At 43.7% G+C, this 21,555-nt stretch overlaps 1 protein-coding gene across 1 annotated transcript in view; it reads right to left on the minus strand.

Annotated features, from left to right (window-relative positions):
• The window catches only part of si:ch1073-358c10.1 (peptide methionine sulfoxide reductase MsrA 1), a 33,199-nt gene that overhangs the window by 8,528 nt on the left and 3,116 nt on the right, over positions 1–21,555 (minus strand). Inside the window, exons 2-5 of the mRNA XM_040136363.1 lie at positions 18,082–18,150; positions 17,767–17,886; positions 13,938–14,042; positions 2,836–2,942 (exon numbers count right to left, since the gene is read on the minus strand). Of these exons, the coding sequence (XP_039992297.1) occupies positions 2,836–2,942; positions 13,938–14,042; positions 17,767–17,886; positions 18,082–18,150 (401 nt within the window). The remainder of the gene's footprint in view (positions 1–2,835; positions 2,943–13,937; positions 14,043–17,766; positions 17,887–18,081; positions 18,151–21,555) is intronic.

Raw genomic sequence — 21,555 nt, forward strand, 5'->3', positions numbered from 1 at the left:
TACAGAAGCCTTTGATGTTCTGCAAATTTCAAATTTCATTATAGAGAACCCCCTTCTCCTCTCCCCTCTCCCTCTCTTCCCCCTCGCGCTTAAACAAGCTTTTCTGCCTCACTCTCCTCCTCCCCCCCTAACTCCCCCCCGCCCCCCCTCCAACGCTGAAGTTAAGAAACTGAAAGCCCTGCAGAGGAGACTCTTCGTATGGGTTAATTATTCATTGGGCTGTGCGTGTATGTGCCAAATGTATGTCTGTGTGTGTGTCTGTACTACATGTGAGTGTGTGTGAGTCATGGACTAGCAATGGGGTGGAATCTGGATTTTGTGATGCCTGTCTTATCTTTGGTCGTCTTAGATCGCCTCCACCCACTCTCTCTTGTCACTCTACCTAACATGAAATCACTTCTCCCGATAGAGAGCATTGGCCTTTTAGGATAAAACACGAACTCACACACATAACCTCGCGCCCACAAACAGACACACACAGCAAACCCTTCCTCTGTAGAGATGCCATTTTCGAGCCAGGCGTTCTGGAGACTCAGCATCAATGCGGCAAGGCAGCCATTTCAGGGCAGGAAGCTGCCATTTTGGTTCAGAGCCTGTCAGCTGCTTTGAGAAGATATGTGTCCCAGTGGCCCTCAGATGAAACTGGGGTGCCACTGTAGTGGTTGACAGATCGGTGGTGTCAGCAACGTTGCTGTTTCTCCTCTGGATGTTTTAAAATGTGCGTGTTTAGAGAGAATCTGCCACCTTTTTTTGTACTGTAATATTAACTCGATGAACCCTGGCCTTGTTTTTGTGTTTTTGCCTAGTTTTCACTCTGTTTATTTAGAGACTTATGCCATAGTGATTTCACGTCATAGATTGTTATTTTCAGAAATAGTTAGGCAACTCAGAAATGCTACTGATTTGATTGTGGGGGTACATAATGTGTTCTAGTACTTTTAAAAAAAAAATTTCATAAAAACTTTTTCATTAAATGTCTGAACATTTGTAACTCATAGCAAATACTCAAGTGACTAGAGGAAAATGTCAGTGTTTCAGGAATAAAAGTACTATATCAATGGGACATTGTGAGCCTTATTCCATCAAGAAATTATTGAAAGTGTGATTTTTTTTTTTTACTATTACTGATTTTTTTTCTTTTTCATTTGACAAAAAAAAAAATCTCACTTCAAGGTCCATTTAGTTGCTGTTCTGGATATTTTGGCCCTATCACATGATCTTCATCAGCAGATGGAGTTTGCTCAGTTGTCATGGAATGGTAAATGTTTGAGAAAATTCTCAAAGGTTGCATTTCAAATTCTTTAAATTATTGTAATAATTATCAAATGACCATTAGAGGTTAGATCGTTTTGTCAACTGCTGTTTCCAAGGTCATGAAAGAACTCTGAAGCTCAACTTTTAATACAATGTGGATGAGAAGTTATAACAGTGCTAAGAAAAATATAAAAATTTGAATATCTACAATTCTGCTGCTAAAGGGATGTTGAGGTGAGATTGTTTTGTCATCTGCTGTTACTTCTGTTTTCAATGTCAAGAATGAACTTTGTCACTCAAGTTTTTTTCCTCATTTCTCTTTGTGATGAATATTGGCCCTGCAGATCCCATCATGCTTTGGGATGCATGCATAACATCTGCGTATTCCTCTCCCCCTTTATTCAGTTCACACACCTTATATGTATACTGTACGAAACAGTAGCATGACTGTTCTCCTCTTGCTACTGCCAGATGTGGTTTTGTCTCTCTAATCACTGAGAGTGTATGGCTTATAAACGTAGGTAGTGTGTGTGTGTGTGTGTGTGTGTGTGTGTGTGTGTGTGTGTGTGTGTGTGTGTGTGTGTGTGTGTGCGTGTGCGCGGGCGTATGTGTGTGGGGTCATCGTCAGTTGACAGCCTGTCAGTCATGGCCTTCTGATCTGATTGCCTCCTTTCTTTTCCTGCTTTTCCTCCCCCAATTCCCCACCTTCCTGGTCCCAGCTGCCACTCCTCTCTCACCTCTGACCCCAGCCCAAGGCCAAGGTTGTGAGGTTGTTGTCCTGGCAACATGACAGCCCTGTGGCCTGCGACTGCTGACCCCGTGCCCTAAGTAACCATGACGATCATAATTTGCTCCCCTCTGCCCCCTGCCAGCTTGTCCATGAATACCATTTAGAGAGGGAAGAGACGAACAAACCGAACTGATGGAGGGATCAACGGATAGATGGACGGAGGGACGGACAGATGGATGGATAGAACAAAAGGGGGACGCGTGTGCCACTGAAAGGAAGAGATTTAGAAATGAGTTTTTATGACCTCTCGACCCTTTTCCTCTCTTTCAGTTTAAGAACGAGAGTGTCGCCAATCAGATGTAGATGGGGATCAACTAAACAGAGGTGGCTTTGCTTAACTAAATGGCATCAAACTCCAAGAGGTCACCACTCCAGAGGCTTTTAATTGTTATTCAAATTACTGGGACAACTCCACACTACAGCCTAGTCCCACTTAACGGCCAAAAAATGTATTTGAAATTATAACAAAATTATTTTTTGTTCATTCTGATAATTCTCCTTTTGTTGCCGATGTGATATAACTCAAATACACAAACATCTACTTTAAAAAGGTTACCACATGACTTTATTCTTTTACAGAGGCAAAGTGTTTTATGCTATGTCTCATTACTAAACAATAAATTACAAAAAATGTGAATCAGTTTCTACTTTAAAAAAAAAAATTTTTTAACACTTTTTCAACACATTCTCTGCTGCTACTGGCTAACGCTACACATGGTTTGGTTATATGTAACTCCATGCTTGAGTTAATGTCATAATGAAACCTTGTGATGTGTGTGCGGGCATTATACCTGCTGGAAGGCCACTTTGCTCTTCAGTGCAAGCTCCTGTTGAGGGGGGTTGGATGTGTAAATGGCTGAACGATACTGAGTACCCTGGTCATTCTGCTGCCTCATACCTGCGGAAATACAGACAACGGCAAAATAAGACACCCCACAAATAAGCATAAGTACCACAAACACCGCACACAGAGGTTCATTTGCATGACAAAGGTTTTCACAATTATGTCATCATCCTGCATCTTGAATTTATGAAGCTAAATGAATTCAAAGATCACAGCAGATTCAAGATTTATTACGGAGGCCTACGGTGTGTAGGTGTATGTTCCATGTAGGTGGGTGCATTCGCTGCTTCTTTTTTTGTCATCTATGTGGCACTGTCAAAATTTTCATCAGCTTTACATCAGTGTGTGTTTGGAGGAGGCCCAGGCCTAGTGTACCATGATTAGGAGGCCAAACAGCTGCCATCACTTCAATGCTTTTCAGATGCAACAATCCTGAGCAGCTCTGGCAACCATCGACCTCCCTACGGCAGCCTTCTCTCACCATCTCTCCTACTCAGCTTCTGTTTCGTGTTGTTACTGAAGGGCATCATTCTTTGCTTCACCTATCTTTCTAAATCCTTGTCTTCTCAATCTTTGGCCTCTTTTATGGGCTGGGAAGAGTGGCTTGAGTGTGTTATTCTTTAAGGCTCTTACAGCTTTGCCTTTCTGCCCACTGCGGTGACAGCAGCTTAGTTCATCTGAACAACAAACTTTTCCCTCTTTCCTGCCACTGTCACTTAAGATGAACTTTGGAAATCACTGACCAATAGCCAGTAAAAATGAAGGTGCAAAGATTTGCGATATGTATCAGAGGGGACATAAGTGGAAAAGCTGATTCTGCTCCTGTTGATGTCCTCTAAACCTGTTTGCATGCAGTGTATTTGTCCTGTAACAATTTCTGTATTTTTTGTCTTATTGCCTTGTCCATTCCTTCCCCAGTTTTCAATGAATTTTTGAAATTAGTTCTTTTGGTAAGGGTAGTTAGTTCTTTTTTGAGGGTAGGAAAACAAGCTGTAAACACAACAACAACATACCATATTATCACCTTAAAAAGCTGATATGTGAACATGTTGGCAGACACTTGCCCATTTACACATCAGACAGGCAGACAAATTAGCATTTGTTTGAAGTTGTCTTTGTGTCAATCTGAAAAATATGAGTCCAACATTCACTCTGCTTTTAGCTCAGTTTTTGGTCTCTACCAAGTCCTGAGGGAAATATCTGGTCCTTAAGCTGCTAAATGCTCAACTATGATCACCAGATAGTTGTTGATTTTAACCATCTGATGTTTGCTTGAAAGGTTGAGTACGGTGGGTAGCGAGAGCTTTCTTTGCTGAAATGAGCTGGCTGCTGGGGCTGGAAATGAGGTTGATGAGAGTGATGAGATTGAATCAAAACAAAAGTTGCTTGCTGTAAAACATAAACAAAGGGCTGAAAGACACTAAAAAGAGCTCATAGACATTCTATCTGCTGTTAATATAAAAGTTGCAGTTTTTAAATTAATATCACAATGTCTCTCTAAACTGTAATGTGTGATAAGCGTAGTCTGTTTGAGTGATGAAAGTATGTATTGCACTTCAGTGGAGGGAAATGTGCCACAAGATGCTGACATCTCCCTGACACAGTGAACTGCATATCTTGTTCCCTTTAGATTAAATGTTACCTTACATCATAAAGTGTCACAACCTATCTGTGACACAGTCTGTTCAGATATAATGGCTATAAGTATTCATCTGGTCTTCATTCAAATCAGAGCAGACAAGCAGATGTCGCCTGCTCTACGACACACACTGAATAAACTCACTATAACTAATGTTGCTGCCTCAGAGAATTTGCTTCACTGAAAATTTCTTCAACCTAATTAAATGCTTGTGTGGTTCAAACATGATAAAAAAGTGTGTTGTTATAGCATTTATCGCGTTTAACAAAATGTGTGCACATCATCAGGCTCTGTTCAGTACAGAGCATATTCCCTCTATCTTTTCTACCAAAAATGCACTACATTTTAAATTTAAAATCTTTCAACTCAGCCCTGAGTAAAATTAAAAGAAATCTGTATTTTCTTCAAGTGATTGGTACAGTTACACTTGAAGAGAAAAACAAAAGAAAAAATGCGTACCTTCTGCTTTGCAGATAAATTTAAATAGTTTACAGTCAAAATGACCAGTCTTACCCTTTCCATCTCAACTGGTGCTCTCTTCAACAGTTCCTCACCTTAATATAAAGTATACTGATTTTTGGCAGGAATAATGTTTATCATGGTAACCAACTTAGTTTTGCATGTAAGTATGCTAATATTTGCTTATCAACATCTAACAAAGTAGAGGTGAGGCTGATGTGAATAATTTAATCTGCAAGTATTTAATCACTGAAGTACAATTAATGAACAAATTTTGACCTGATGATGCTGCTAGACAAGAAGACAGGAAATAACCAAAATTATTACAATTCATGGTGAGAGGGACAAGAATGTGTTTTACCAAATTTCATGACAATCCATCCATGGATCAAACTGATGGATCGACCTACAGGCTACCATTGCCGTCCCTAGAGCCATTGCGCTAGCGTGGCAAAGAAACCATCCCTGATTTCATATTCACATACTGCTATTTTGTTAACATATATTTTCTGATTTAACTTCTTTCTACCTTTTATTGATAATTGTACTGTCTACCATCAGCCCTCTCTATCATTTTTTTTCCCTCTTTCTCTGCATCCATCTCTACCCTCACCCTCTTTCTCTCCATCTCTGCAGTGCTGGATGTCGGCCATCTTGCCCCCAGTGATGTTATTCAGTGACGAGGCTAATGGTGGCCGTCAAAGGTCACCAAGCCACCCTACCATTGGCTGCCCACCAGAGCATTTACTCTGATTGGCTGGCTGGCGGGGGTCTTGTAGCTTTGCTTTTCCCTCTGACCTTCCCTGCTGACCCTGAGGTTCTGACCATCCCAGCCACACACACACACACACACACACACACACACACACACACACACACACACACACACACACACACACACACACACACACACACACACAACTACACTTACATATACATGTGCAAGATTATGCATAGACAAAATATGCATTATAATTATAAGAAGGCACCTTGTCATTTATCATCAAACTAATGGTTTGACTGCTGTAATCTGATTAAAGCATAACAAGGTATTCATCTTCTACCCTGCAAAAGAGGTACATCTTTAATATGTAAAAAAAGTAAGGCTTTTCATCTCAAAGAAATGCTATGAGATATGGAATATCAGAAAAGCCAGAATACAAAAAACCCTTGATTGGAAATAGCTGCTTCTAACCAAAGACAATTAAGATTCATCTGATCTTCAGAGCTCCCTCCACCATCAGAAGAGGAATTACTTCCTAATCAAAATATTAACACCATCCAAAACATCAGCCTAGCTTTTGATTATACTGACTCCAAATCCATCCCCGTAAGCATTCAGTCCTCAAAGAACTACAACAGCAACAAATACCACCCAAAAAAAACTCTCCTCCCGCCTCCATCTCTCTCTCACTCTCTCCATTTTTAACAGCCCCCTTCGTTATTTTCTCCATCCATCAAAGGCGGCAGTAATTATTAATGAGAGCCTCCCTGTTCTCGCTCTGCATTATGCATGAGAGCCTTGCCTCTGAAAGCAGAGGGTAATGGGGGGTGGACAGAAGAGGAGGGGCTACGGGTCACACATGCAAACGCATACACACACCGCCTCTCGGGGTCACTGACCTAACACCCACAAAACGCAAAAAATATGTATTAATTGCCCCCCACTTAAATCAGAAAAATCAAAAGTAGCCCCTTCAACACAAATGGAAACCAAAATAAGACGAAGTGGTAGGGTATCTCTGAGTGAGTCCCTCAGAGATACCCTACCACCCTACAACCACCACGTTTGGGCTTGTGTTTAATCCCGCTGAGATTTCTTGTAACTCTGTAAAATCTCTTCCACTCTTGCATGAAAAAAAAAAAGACTCCACCCAGCGCGGTCCTGCTGGCTGTTGGGGATAAAAGCCTGCTTTTTCTCCCACTTCCAACTTCACCTTCCCTCCTCCTTTCCGCAATTTGTACACGTTCACTTTACTTCTCTGGCTCTTTCCTTATTCCCCCTCACTGATTTCCTTCCAACATCCATCCCTTCCTCTATCTACCCCATGCCCATGTATGTTTTTGTGCTTGAAGGGTGGTGAAGGAAGGGGTGGGCACGTACAGCACACAGCCAGACTTGTGATTTTCAGTTTCACGCAAAAAAAAGGGAGATGAAATACTAAGAAGGTAATCAGATTAAATGAGATGTTGGCTGCTATGAAAAGCTGGAAAGGAGGGAGGAAAGACGAAAGAGACAGAGGAAGAAATTAAAGGTGGGCAAAGAGCGAGGGCACTGTACCGATGCCTGTCGCACTTTTAATGTGTCCCTTTCTGTCAAGCCCCTCTATGGAACCGATGGCCTCACCCTGGCTTATTCTCCCCAGGTGTCTTTTACACATCCATCCTTCATCTGTTAACAGCTGTAAGAGCTGAGATTAGCCTAACCTCTCCACCTCTTTATGTACCTCTCTCCTTCCAGTCTATCTGCGTCAGCTCTCTCACTCCCTCTGTATTTCTGAAGGGCAGTCAGCACTCAAATTGATGTAAAACAAGAAAAGATTGCAAATGAGGCAAAAAAAAATCTTTTAATTAAGAGACGAAAGAATAAACATTTCAGCAGTCAAGCTATTGTCAGTGTCTGCAATTAAGAAATGTTTCTGCATAATTAGTTACTTTTTGCTTCTTTCTGAGTGTGGAGGGAAAACATTTGAAGTGAATTCGGAATTACTGCACTTGGCAATGCGTACCAATTAGACCGCAGCAGCGTGAGCACTAATGAACAATCTAATGTAGTTTTTCTTCCCCTCTTTTACCTCTTTATTCCTACCCCCTACCTCAAACTCCCTTCACTGTCATTCACTTCAGGTCTAGAGAGACAGGCATAACCCTGCCTTTTGCACATGCTGAAACATCAACAAGGATTATTTAGTGTTTTTTTACGCTGGAGAAGTCTAACTCTCTATCGTCATTGCTACTATGCCGTCAGAAAAGTAAGCTATGAGTAAAAAAAAAAAAAAAACGTCTAATGCCTGATAACTGCTGTCTTCCCTCTGTGTGTGTGTCTGTGTGTGTGTGTGTGTGTGCGCGTGCGTGCGTGATAGTACTCAGGGTTGTGCTGTGCCCCGCGGTCCCGTTACGACTGTGTGCGTGCCAGCAGAGCCCTCTCTTCCTCTCCTCTCTCAGCTGCTATTTTTGCCCTGTTCTTATGTAAGCCGCTCCTGATGGGCTGGAGACAGAGGCAGAGTACGGAGTTGGGATGGTGAGAGCATCCCCAGCGGATACACACATACACACGCCTGCACGTGCAAACAAATGAACACACACACACACACTGTATATGTATGTGTGTGTATATATATATATATATATATATATATATATATATATAAATATATACATATGTGTAGAGAGAGAGAGAGAGAGAGAGAGAAGGTGATGCTCGGCTGGCTGTCAGATGGTGACATTACACATACCGAGGCAACCTCAAACCAACAGTGCAACTGTGTGTGCCTCAGCAATAGCTCCGTGCATGTGTGCGTATATGACTCCAAGGTGTACATGGACATCATGTAGATCACTGCAGTAACTATTGTCATCTCTTTCAAAAATCTGTTTTATTTCTCTCCTTGGCTTCAATTTTATTTTCTCCACTGGAGCAGTGCTATCTAACATGATCACTTCATGGTTCCGGGCATGTTGTCAGAGCACTGTGACTCTGGCCCTCGTACTGTTTATTTTTAGCTGCATCTAAATCGTAGTAGAGCTTGATCTACTATTGTACTCAAATCAGTATGGATGACAGCATAAGTTGAATTCCTCATATTTAAATCTGTGATATCAGGCCAGGCCACATTAGACAGCGTTCAGGTCAGCAGTCCCAGCAAATGCTGCAAATATATGCAGAGCATTTCTATCGTAGCCTTCGATCACTCTCACAACTAACACGCAGCTTTGGGAACAGAGAGCTTCATTTTGATCAAATTAAGATATTTCTATTTACTTTATTTTAAAATAACTATTTCAAAATAAGGTAAACAGGAATACTATCCACTGAACATCGCTTCAAATTTAACTTCTTCAATTTGCTGTTTACATTGAAGTCCAGAGTCAGTTTCACTTCCCTGCAGGCAATATATTTGTAAGAAAATATAGATTTTTTCAAATGCTGCACAGTTTTCTTATTTTGGAGCAAAAATTTTTAGTACAGTTCATCTGATTTTGAGTAATGTCAACTCAGTTTCTCAACACTCGACTGTCAGTCTTGATAACTTGAAATTAAGGCTGCTAATGTTTTAGTGTTGTGTGCACGTGTGTGTCTGTGTGTTGCATTAGTAGATGTTTTATAAGTCATTATTATAAACAACAGTGATGTCGAGGTCTCTAACAACTGAAGCTATGGTTGAGATCTAATGTTTTTTATCTTTTGAAGTTGTAAGAATATTTGTTTTTGCCATTTCTTCCTTATCAGTACTTCTTTCTCCTCCTCTTATTTCCATTTTATTTCTCACATATTGTCTCAGTTCTAATGTGTGTGAGTATTTATTTCCATGCAAGTTGAACGACTGCACAAAAAAATGATAAAAATGTGTCTTAAAAACACAAGAAGACTTAAGTTATAAAACAACTTTGACACAATCAAATGGAAACGCACATCTCCACCCCCACGCTGTGCGCACGTGCTGCAATCTCCATAAATTAGGGCTGTCAGTGTGTGTGAGGGTGTAATAAATGACACTTGGTAATGAGCACGCCATTCTCAGCCAACCAGGGGAGACAGAAGGGGTTGGGTTAGAAGTGTGGGGGTGGCAGAGGTCACAGGTGAGGGGTCAAGGTCAGCTCCTGTGAGGTTTGACTTTAGATGGCAGGGGGGGTACCTAAATTAAGGGATGTGGTGACACAGGGGGGACATGGGGATACCCCGAAAGGGAATTGGCGTGTGTCGCAGACAGCTGGGGTGAAGAACTTATATAAATGGAATATTCATGCTCATTTCAATTGTCAGAAAGTAACTGTCACCAGCGTGACTTAGCAGATCGATGACTGCTGATATGTGATAAGCCATTTTTAAATTCTATGTCATAAGCTATATATCTCCTAGGCAGTGACTACTCAATGCATCTTACAAAAATAAAGAAAAAAGAAAATCTCGAATGAATAAAAATGGCCACCAGACCTGATTTTCAAATAGCACTTACCTGTTTAATAGACCTGTAATATACCTCTTTTCTACCGTGACTCCAGCAACATCTGCATCATTACGAGCGTACACGTACGTGGAGACCTTATCAAATGAGGACAGGCGCATCGGCCATCTTAGCTGTGCATTTGTATTTTTGTGGCTATCGGATTATAACCGTGATGCCTGTTCACTGACGCAGCATCAGCAGCCAACACCATAAATACTGAATGCCCTCAAAAAATAGAGAGGGTGGAGGGAACAAGGGAAGAGGAAGCAAAGGAGAGGAAAAGAAATGAGGAGGAAACAAAGAGGAGGGGGAAAAGCCTCGGTTGTTAAGATGAAGGGCGGCGGGGGGTGGTGGTGGTGGAGGAAGAGCTCTGGTGTGTGTGTGTGTGTGTGTGTGTGTGTGGGGGGGGGTGTAGTGACTAAGAGATAAAAGAGTAGTGAGTGGATGCGAGTGTGTCTGTGCAATGAGCGGATGGCCTCGGGCAGCGGTCGACTCTCTGAGCTGTTGTGCGGATGTGCTGGGGGGCTCCAGGCTGTTTGCTCACTCACTCACCCGCTCATGCAAAGGGGACAGGGGTGGGGGGTGCAGGTGAGACAGATGAGATGGGGGGGGGCATTTGGAGAGTAAATGGGGGAAAGAAATGAAGAATGGAAAAAAAGGAAGCATAAGAAATCACTTAAAAATGGGAGAAGAGGAACGGAGGTCACCTTATCTTAGAATAGGTTAAAGACCAAAAAAAAAAAAGCAGTCGGGTGACCATGGGAGGAGTAGAGAAAAAAAGGGGCGAGTTGTCAGGTTGGCAGGGTAAAGAAGTGGTTACATAAGGTGCTTCCATCCTCCACTGGCAGCTAAGGGGACAGGAGATACAGGGAGTGAAATGGGGCCTACGGACTTCTACGGACTGTAAGGAAGTATTCAGTGAACAAACTGACACACCACTGGTGCAGCACGCGACACACACACACACATGTACAGTACGTGTCTGTGTGTGTGTGTTTGATGCCTATTCGCATGCATGCACAAATGGAGTAAAGCTGTCTATGAGTAGGCATAATGAGCACTTGTGCATAATGTGAAGCGAACAGTATGCTTGCGTATGAAAATGTGTGCGCAATTGATCTGCAGTGTGTGAAAGAACAGCACAATGTGTTTGCATCTCAACAGTGATCATTCTAAACACATCAAATCGTGTTTCGAGCCATCATGATGAAACAGAACTACTGCCACCCTCCGCCATGCGGATGTCGCTTTGACTGTGGAGAGTTCGTCTGTGCTTGAGTGTTTCCATACACTCACATGAGAAGGTATGTTACTGAAGAGTTGTCATAATGCAGTCATAAGAAACTTGTAATATCGGAGCGTGTTGAATGGGGGGTCTTTATGCAACATCCCAGGGAAGCCGGCAGATTGAGACTAGCGTTGCTGAATATGGAAAGAGGGCACACAGCAAAGGCTGCTGGGAGTTTCTGATTGGCTGCTAATGTTGCTATCCAGGCCGGGATTGGTTGAACTGACGCAGCCCGACATCACGTTGTCGGGACTAAACCCTTTTGAACTGAGGCAAAGCAGTCAGGCACAGATCTCAAAACACACACACACACACACACGCGCACGCGCACACACACACACACACACACACACACACACACACACACACACACACACACACACACACACACACACACACACACACACACACACACACACACACACACACACACACACACCAGGCGCATACACACACACACACACACACACACACACACACACACACGCACACACACACACCAGGCGCACACACACACCAGGCGCACACACACGCAGATACACACCTACATACACAAATTAAGAGGAAGTATTGCATGCCACTGAATATGTATCTACACATCATAGTTCTACAGGCAATCCACCATAGTGTATATATAAAGCAGGGCAGGCTCTATGTTGATGTGTGTCAGGAGAAAACGGAATTTATAATGTTCCTGGGCTCGTCTCCATATACGATGATCTCTCGTGAATCTGTGTGGTAAAAAGGAAAAAGAGCGAACTTCCTTAACTCTTCCATTCTCTTTTAAGCCCAGCTCTAAGGTGGACAGAATAAATTGGAGCTTAAGCATGCGTGAAGGCACAGCCAGCGGGCCCCTTTCCACCTCTCCACGCCACATTTGTCAAATCAGAGGAATTTCTGCTGCACAAGAACCCAGACTTGGAGAAGAGAGAAGCGGCAGGGAGTAACACCCCCACATAAAAATGTACTTTTGAGTTTGCGGCCTGAAATATGGCACCTGGTCTTAACTGTGACAATAAATAAATAAATAAATAAATAAATAATCCAACTAGCGGAGTGCATAGACAATAAGCTGCACGCTATTAATAAAACATGAGATGAGACAAGGCAGTGAGTCAGGGGAAATGCATGACTACTCTTTTGGCCTCACTGCCATTGCCCCGTGGCGTGTCAGTTCGACTCTGCCTGTGCCTTTGCCCGTAGTAAGATGTGTCTCTGCCCTTGGCTACGGAGAACAGGAGAAGAATCTCCTCTGATCGGAATTCTTGTGGTTCTCAGATGATCAATAGTCTCCTTCCACTGCCTCCTGCAGTAAACCCACTTCTGGCTGAAAAGATGAAGCGAAATATGAAGAATGGCTGATATATTTAGCTGGGTCGTTGTGAAAGATGCACTTACCGAATACACGACACGGTATATGAGAGCGCATTCATGACAGATGTATAAGAGATGACAGAACTGACGTGGGCAACGGCAATATGTGTGTGTGTGTGTGAGCCTTTTTTAAAGCTGAAGGTCCGGCCTATGAGTCTTTGAACCATCTCTTCCCAACTTGTCATGCCCCTCCCTGCATTCAGTATGAGTGAGCAGAGTACCTCTTTGCCTGTCCTTACTCTCTTACACATACATGCACACACACACACCCTCCGCGTGCCCTCCCAGTGCATTAATGTTCTTACATCACTTCCTCCATTGAGCAGAGAAAACAAGAGAGTAAGAGACTTGAAGAAATGGAGAGATGGGTTTGGGGGGTTGGGGTTCTTGTCAACAGTGGGGGGGGCAGATGGGTAGGGAAGGCATGTGTGCCATTAAAAGAGGAAAGGTGAGGAGATCAGGATTCAAGTGGTATGAAGTTAAACATATGCAGCACATTGTAAATATGTAGTGTAGGAATACCAAAAAAAAAGCATTTGACTTAAGTAGATGAAATGTTAAACCATCACAGCTTTTTTTTTTTTTTTAATTTACCAGTTTCCTCTGATTGACATCTTCAGAATTTTCGTCAAGGTAATAAACCCACCTAGAAAATGCAGAGAGCACAATAAAACAAAAACTCGCAGACATTATTTGACCCGTAAAAGAACAAATTTTTTTTTTTATAATCAGTGAATCCGTCGGAAACCCACACATGACTTGAACAACAAAAGGAAAAGATTCCTCAGCTGACTCACATTGAACAAAGTACATGCCACGCACATGCTCTAACACAGAGAGGGTTTTATGCAGTTGGGGCTTGAACACGCACCACACTCATGTCTCTCCATGGATGGCTGGATCTCAGACACATTAACACTGTCTGGCGTTGACTTACACCCACGAGACCCCCCCCTCCCTCCGACACCACCACAACCACCCCAGCACACATGCAGGCACAGGCACACGTCTGGGCATCCTCCTTCTGCTCTAATACACCCTGTGTCCCTTGGGACAGGTCTTATTTGAGGGCAACGTATGGTTTTGCCTGAGTGTTTGTGTATGCGTGTATGTGTTGCTACCTTGTGTAGGATCGTGGCTCTCCCAAAAGCGTTTAAGCAGTTCCTCAAGGCTGATGTCTTTAGGGGAGAAGACCACCCTCACCACCTCAGTGTGACCTGTCAGACCTGAAGGAGAAACAAGAACTTACATTGATCAAAATCAAGTTGTATGATGCTTTTTTGCTTATGATTTCTGCTTGACGCATCTCTCCCTCCTCCTCATTCCACTTTTCCTCCCTAAATTTCACTCACAAATGCCGGCCAAAACAACTGACTAACAACAAAATCAACATAATGAAGCCTGTATGGAAATTTTTTCATGAATAGCATGCTAATGTGTTGGGTGTACAAGTCATTGAGAGCATGTGCCACGGGTAGAAGATATTCAGGTTGAATCCACGCAGAGCTATGTTATTGCTTATGGCACAATGGGAGAGATGGGGAGAGAGTGAAAGAGAGAGGTGCAGATAGAGAGAGAAAGAGGGAGAGAGAGGGCAGAGTAAAGGTTGCAGCTTATGGTGGAGGTTGCCAAAAGCACGCGCACACACACACACACACACACACACACACTCCTGTCTACAGCTGCCAGGACCCCAAAGCTTCAACAAGCATCCTGCAGGCATTCTCAAAGTGGGGGCTGCTTTGGGTATCACATGCAGATGCATGCACACAGATACAGACACACTCACGGCAGAAAGGGTATACTCACACACCTCATCCCAACATAGCTTTGCTAAATGTAAATACAGAGGTGTTAGCTTAGGATAGTATCAATAGTTAGAAGTCCCCTTCTCTTGTTCACACAATACACAGACAATATGCGCAGGTGTACACACACATACGGTATACGCACACAAACAAGAATGCACACATGGATAGATGCATCAGGTGCATTGCAGACAATAGGAGAAAGCCTGCCAAATTCATGCATCTGGCCTTAGACCCACTTTTTGTCTCAAAATGACACTCAGCAAGCTCAAAGGATCATCTTGTGCCAAATGTTCATGGAAGACTTCACCTGTTTAAACGGTTGCTACCTAAATCAAGAACGGGCACACTTTTATACATATACAACAGTCGGGCTCCGCTGGAGCCGTTCACATTTTTTCTTTATAATGGCAACATATAAGGACATGTTATCAGTGTTTTTTTTAATTATTATTTGCATACACATGTGCATACAAAAAAGGTGAATATGCTCAAAGACTTTTCCATGCTTGTTCCATCTGAAGGGGGTGAAAGGTTGAGAAGTGATGCAGACCAGCACCACTACACCTGCTGGAGATTCAATATTTTGCTGAAGGACACTTCAACAGGGTGAATGGCCTTCTGGGTGATGACAGCCTTCCAAATCAAATTGCCACCCTGCTGCCCCTTTTTATTGAATTGTTCCCTGCTGTTGAAAACAGTAGTAGGTGACTTCATGAAGTTAGGTTTCTCATACTTCCCAATATGTTGATGTTAGATAAACCTGGCTTCACTAGCAATAGACTAGACAGATAATACAAGAATGTCCACAGCTGAAAAACAGCACTACTCGACACTTCCGATACTTAATGACTTGTGTTAACATTTTCCTGACAAGCAACACTTGAGGTAATTCTTGCCATCTCTAAAGCTGGATTCATACTTCTGTGTTAAGGGGTTACGACGTACCTATGACAACTACATGTGTAGGCTCTGAAGCTACTCTGTAACTGAAATACGACTCGTCAAAAATGTAACCAGAGGCAACAGAGATAAAATGTGGGGACTGTATGATCTGTGACTGGCGTGTGTTTTCTACAACAAGTTTCCAATGCCGGTAGTGAGGGATGAGATCGAAAACAACATCAAGCATGTTAAAAAGGCACAGTTATTTTCTCCACTTCAGAGACACACACAATTTACACTGCAAAAGCTTAGGCTCACCACTATCACTGGTGTCTATCATAGTGACAGAAACAATGTAAACACACCAACCGCATGGAATACACCCATAGACACAGTCACTTTGGGGAGTATGATTAAAGCACAATGAGGCTCAATCATCTCATCTTCTCAATCTGGTGTATGATACACCAGTTCAGTGTAATATCAGTGAGTGAAATCCAACTATAAATCAAAACCTGTGCCATACGTATCTACAGCAGGACTCACATTAACCCTTTGTGTCAAGTATTAATCCAGGTTAAGAAACAAGGACTGAAGTAGTGTGGCATGGTTATACCATGGCAAAACTTCTCTGGGAGGAGGTTCAAGTGGCTAGCCTGGTAAAGAAAACATGTGACTCAAGGAAACCGTAGTTTATGTATCGTCTTGTAGCGACAGGCAATGCTGGCTTCTTTCCTTTAAGCATGACCACAACCTTTCCCTGGCCTTCACCAGTAGTTAGTTGCCTAGACTTTGGCAGAGCAGAAAACACTGCTATGAGTCATTTTTGAAACAATAACCCAGTTTATTTGAAAGATGCTGCCAACATCAGCAACATATTTTGTTGTTATGCTTTGAGGACTTGTTGGATTAATTCCATGCAGCAATGAGGAGCTAAAGCACAAAAGGTGACGGAGTCAACTCCTGATTCTGTACTGCAAAATAGACTGTACTGTGAATTAGTTGAGAAAAAATATGCATATTGATAATAACATCTTCCTCTCTCCACCTCTCAGCTGTCTGTATTGTCTGTCCTCCCAAGACAGACCTGACTGCACCTCAACCTCTCTTATTTCTGTCTGTCAGACCATCCACCAATCTGCCTCTCCTTCCATCCTCCCCTGGCTCTGCTGACAGTTCCATCAGCCCCTTCTTTTCTGTCTGTCTGTCTGTCTGTCCTGCCCTGGCTGTGTTGACAGCTCTTTGGTCTCATGCCGTTGCAGTGTTCCGCTCCGTCATGGCCACTGGAGCGACGCCTGCACTCTCTCAGCCGATGGACAGGCAACCATTCGTTCTCACACTTTTTTCCTCAAATTTTCTTTCCTCTCAAAAGTTTATTTTACCATTCCCTTGTTTGCTGCAGCTCCTAATCCCTCTTTCTCTGTCTGTCTCCATCTCCATCCTGACCATCTTGTTGCTGGGGAGCTGACAGAAAGAGAGACTGGGAGGAGGATAGGAAACATACAATCCCTTGAAGGACTTTGCTCAGAAAGTCTGCCAGCCAAGCCCAAAGCATCTTTTCCCTCCTCTCCATGTCCCCCATGCTGTGCCTGCACCTAGACTCCATGTCTGCCTGCAATGATGTGCCCCCAAAAATGGAGCAGCCCCAAACTAACAGCTCATGACTTCTAAAACACAAGAGAGCCACACAGGGTAAGACAGAGCCTAGACATCTTCATTTGAATTATATATCAACACCCTACATGATCTATCTGAATCTCATGATGAGGTAAACGGAAAGAAACAAATTCAGAGACACGGACAGGTAGCCAAACATTTTCACTGTCTCTGGGAGAAAATATACAGAATTCAAACACCAAATCATAGTCTAAGGGAAAGAAGCCCATTCATGGCGCTTCATACACAGTAAACCTCTGTTGGCAAAAACGCCGCAGTACAGCACAGTACAGAGCCCAATCCTTACAAGTAGGTCATGGGGGGGTGGGGACGGGGGGTGCAGCCCATCTGGAGCAGTACATTCTGAGTAGTTGACTGCAGATGAAGGGAAGGAGGCAAGAGGATGAGAGCGCTGTACTTAAAAGACCCTTTCTGACTCTATTTCTTTATCTTTTTCCTTTGCATTTTTTGGTCTCTTGAACCTTGACTGATCTTACAGAGAAATGTCCTGTCAACCCCCTTCACCTCCTCACAGGAAAGCTGCATGATTAGTTCATATAAATCAAAGTGTAAATACACAAAAATGTGCAAAGCATAGTACCTGAGCAGACCTCGTGGTAGGTGGGGTTGGTTGTAAAGCCACCAGCGTAGCCCACTTGTGTCGAGAAGACCCCTGGAAGCCGCCAGAAAAGTCTCTCTGCTCCCCAGAAACAGCCCATACCTGGAGATGAAGACAGCATGCAAACACACACACACACACACACACACACAAACACACACACACACACACAGTATTAGTGCTCCTTTGCTCTGATAACATCCACGAAGAGGCCTTCATTTTACCAAAATGTTTAGTAACTGAGGATTTCATACTGGGTTATTTCTATTTAGAAAATGTGTGATTGTTTGGTCTCACCAAACATGATGGTCTCCATGCCTTCTGGAAAAGGCTCCAAAGTGGGATTCCCACTGACTGCATGCTTGTCTGTGAGGGGACACAGTGTGCAAATATGGCATCAGATCATAACAGTGTTTCAACAATACAAATTACAGTCTGCAAGTTAAGAGGCCCATTAGCTGCTTCAACTGGCCACAGAGGTCTGCACTTTGTTACAGACTGACCCAGGCCACCGGATCAGAGTGAGAGGCTTCTGTGCTGGAAGACATTTAAGAGATTACACGGCTTTGACCGCCATTCTATCCCTGCTGTCCTCTCCTAAATACCCACAATTAAACACCGTTATTTTCTGATCTCCCTCTTTACTCTAGTGTATGTCTTTGAATGTCAGCGTATTAAGTGCTAGGCTTGGCACCATCAGGTATCCACAAAGTGGGCTGATGATGACCGGTCTAGGGAGCACACACTTGTATAACTGTACAAGGAGGGTAGGGCCTCGCAAGTGGACCCAATGCTATCCTAATCTTCGCCATGTTAAAAATATCCAATAAGTAAAACAAACTGGAGTGCTGAGAGGTGGCAGGGGGGTGGCACTCTCCTGCCAACTGTGGTGCGTGGAATTAGAGCGCTAAAAAGGAAGTATGCGTGTGTGTGTGTGTGTGTGTGTGTGTGTGTGTGTGTGTGTGTGTGTGTGTAGCCCACAGATGTGTGAGGAGGATTAGGGTTTAAGAAGACTGAGGTGACTTAGTGTGCAAATCTCCACTAAGCAAGGCTGGTTTGTACTGCAACCACTAATATTAGTCTACAGATAAACAGGGCACACGGTACACTAAGAGCTTAGGCACATACCAATAATGGATGCTTGCTCTAAGTTCAATGTGTGATTGCTCTGTGGCCGCTCAGTGATGAGATGTGTGACGTTGACCTGAATACAAACAATCTCTAATCTGGTACAGACATAATAGTTCATTTCCTAGATAGGCCCGGGATGATCTCTAACTGTGACAACAGGCCAAACACCAACAACTACCTGCAGTTTATTTCAGACTTAAAATGATTACTGTAAAGCCAATTGGTACAGAAGCAATGAAAAGAAACAGGTTTGTCATACCGGAACCCTAAAAGATTAACAAGTGTTTTGAAGAATATAGGCAGCAAAAGAAGTACCGCAGCATTTGAGCTGATAATGCCTGTCTTGGTGTGCCACCTTTAGGGCACTTTTTGATATTAGGCAAAACTGTTTGGTTTTTTTCTGTGCAGTAACAGATTGCATAAGCATAAAGGACTCCTTAAATGTCACAGAGGCCTGGCTGCCTTCAGGCAGCCCCTTCCTGCCCTCCTGTTGTGCGACAGTTCTGTCTTTTAGAAGCAGGTTGTTTGGCACTGCCAGGTCACGTTCGGGGGCAAAGTCAGCTGCAATCAAAGTATATCTGTGTCAGTGACTGTACTGGCTAAATATTCTCCGTCTGTGGGGTTGACTCAAAGTGGTGGGGGGGACAGGAGAAATCTTCATTCTTCTTCTCTGAATTTGTTTGGTCTCCATCCTCTGCTTGCTCTCACCCTCTTGTCCTTCGTTTCTGGCCACAGCGATAAACAGTACTGAAGTTGCCAAATGACTGAGAGAGAGAAAATGAGAGAGTGAGAGAGAGACAAGTGTGTGATAGAGGGGGAGGAGTGGGAGGAGGAGAGATCAGCCTGCCAAAACAATAAAAGGAGTAAATAGCCAGTGAGAAGCAACAGATGAGGGTAGCAGAGATGCAGTGAAGGATTCTTTTGGCTTTCAGACCACCATGCCTTTGGGCGCTATATAAAAAGACCAAGCACTTCATCCAAGAGAAAACACAGAGAAAACAAACAAGCAAACAAATAAACAAACAAAAAAAGAGAGGTAAAAATGAAGATAGCCAAGAACACGCCGACACAGCACTGTCCATAGAAGCCAACTCTGATCCAAAACTCCCCGCCCTCTCGTCTCTCTCAGCTTCTCTCCATCTTCACTTCACACTCCCGTCCTCACACCACCTTCCCATCATCCCTCACTCTCCTCTTACAAACACGTGTGCGCTTCCCCGCACGCACACAAGCACGCAATCAACCGCACAATCGCTTGCACACCAACCTCTGCTATGGTTATTTCTCCCATGGAGCAGCTGGCAAAGGTCCAGGCGGTGCCAGGCTGGCTCCTTTCACTGTGCCTAGCCCAGCATTCCCCCCTGCCAGCCCAGTGCCCACACCCCATTCTGCCAGAATTACCCCACCTAACACACACAGGCACTGAGAAAGAACTGGCTGAATACCCTCACTACGCTGCCTCACTACGCCAGCAAAGGAAAGAACAGAGGACTACAAAATACAAGCAGGGAGGGTGACTGACTGAGCTCACAAAAGAAGAAAACAGTCTGAATATGGGGGAAGGATTCATGAAAAGGATTTCTTTTCCAATTTGGAAGATATATGGGCGTTATTTCTTTTGTGCCCCTTTGTTTTCGAGGATATCTGAAAAACGCAGTGCAGGCTATACAGTACAGCGGGACTGAATCGGAATACTTTGGTCACCTTTTGTTGCTTTTAGCTTGGTGGCTGTAGGCGGCTGGACCAGAACCAAAACATCGGACCCAGTGCCCACTCTTTGAAGGGCACAACAATCTATCTGTTGCTTAGCGGATAACAACATCCAGTTTGACTTGTTTCGGTGGGTATTTAGTCTTTGTTACCCTCTGGTTCTACCCATGGTCCCGTGTTTCTCACCCGTAAAACTGAAGTCCAACTTCTGCTGCCCCCTCGCGCAGAGACACGGGAGAGGTACTATCCCTGGATGCCAAAACTGGTGACGGAAATGTCGATTTCCAGGCTGCTCTGTTTATTTCCTTCCAAAAATCCATTCTCCCTCTTTCCCTCTCTCTTCCTCTTCCCTCCCTCTCACTATTCCTCTTTCTAGCTTCACACAGGTTGGCAGAGAGTCAGGCACGAGTTGTCGGAGGAGGAGGCTGATGCTTTATACTGGTGCCAACTACCCTCTGCTGTATGGGAGGATGGGTAGGGGCGAGAAGAGTGGGGCAAGAAGGGGAGGGAGGAAAGTGGCAAAGCTGATGGGAGGTGGTCCATTTTTTAAGAACAGTAAGAGGTAAGTTAAGGAAATGATGCTGCTATAGCCTTAAAACAATTAACCCAACTTGGTTCTGTGACTGCCTTTGTTCAGGGCGGGAAAACTGTCTAGACTCGAGAGTACAACTTTCAAGCCGTCCATGCATTCCATACATTCTGTATACTAGCAACGGAAACAGCTGCTATGGAGGAGACTATCTACTACAGCACTGGCTCCGTCATCTTCCTCAAGCAAGATGGAGGCACATTCTGTTGGGGCCTGCTCAAACATCTACAGTGGGGTTCAAAAGTCTGAGACGACTATCCCCATTGGGAAACCCAGTTTGACGGGGAAAGAAGGGCATGGCGTCTTGCTGGGCAGCATAAATGTATAAATCCATCTCGTTT

Source organism: Xiphias gladius, chromosome 10 (assembly GCF_016859285.1).
Source record: "Xiphias gladius isolate SHS-SW01 ecotype Sanya breed wild chromosome 10, ASM1685928v1, whole genome shotgun sequence".
In the NCBI taxonomy this organism is placed as follows: Eukaryota; Metazoa; Chordata; class Actinopteri; order Istiophoriformes; family Xiphiidae; genus Xiphias; species Xiphias gladius.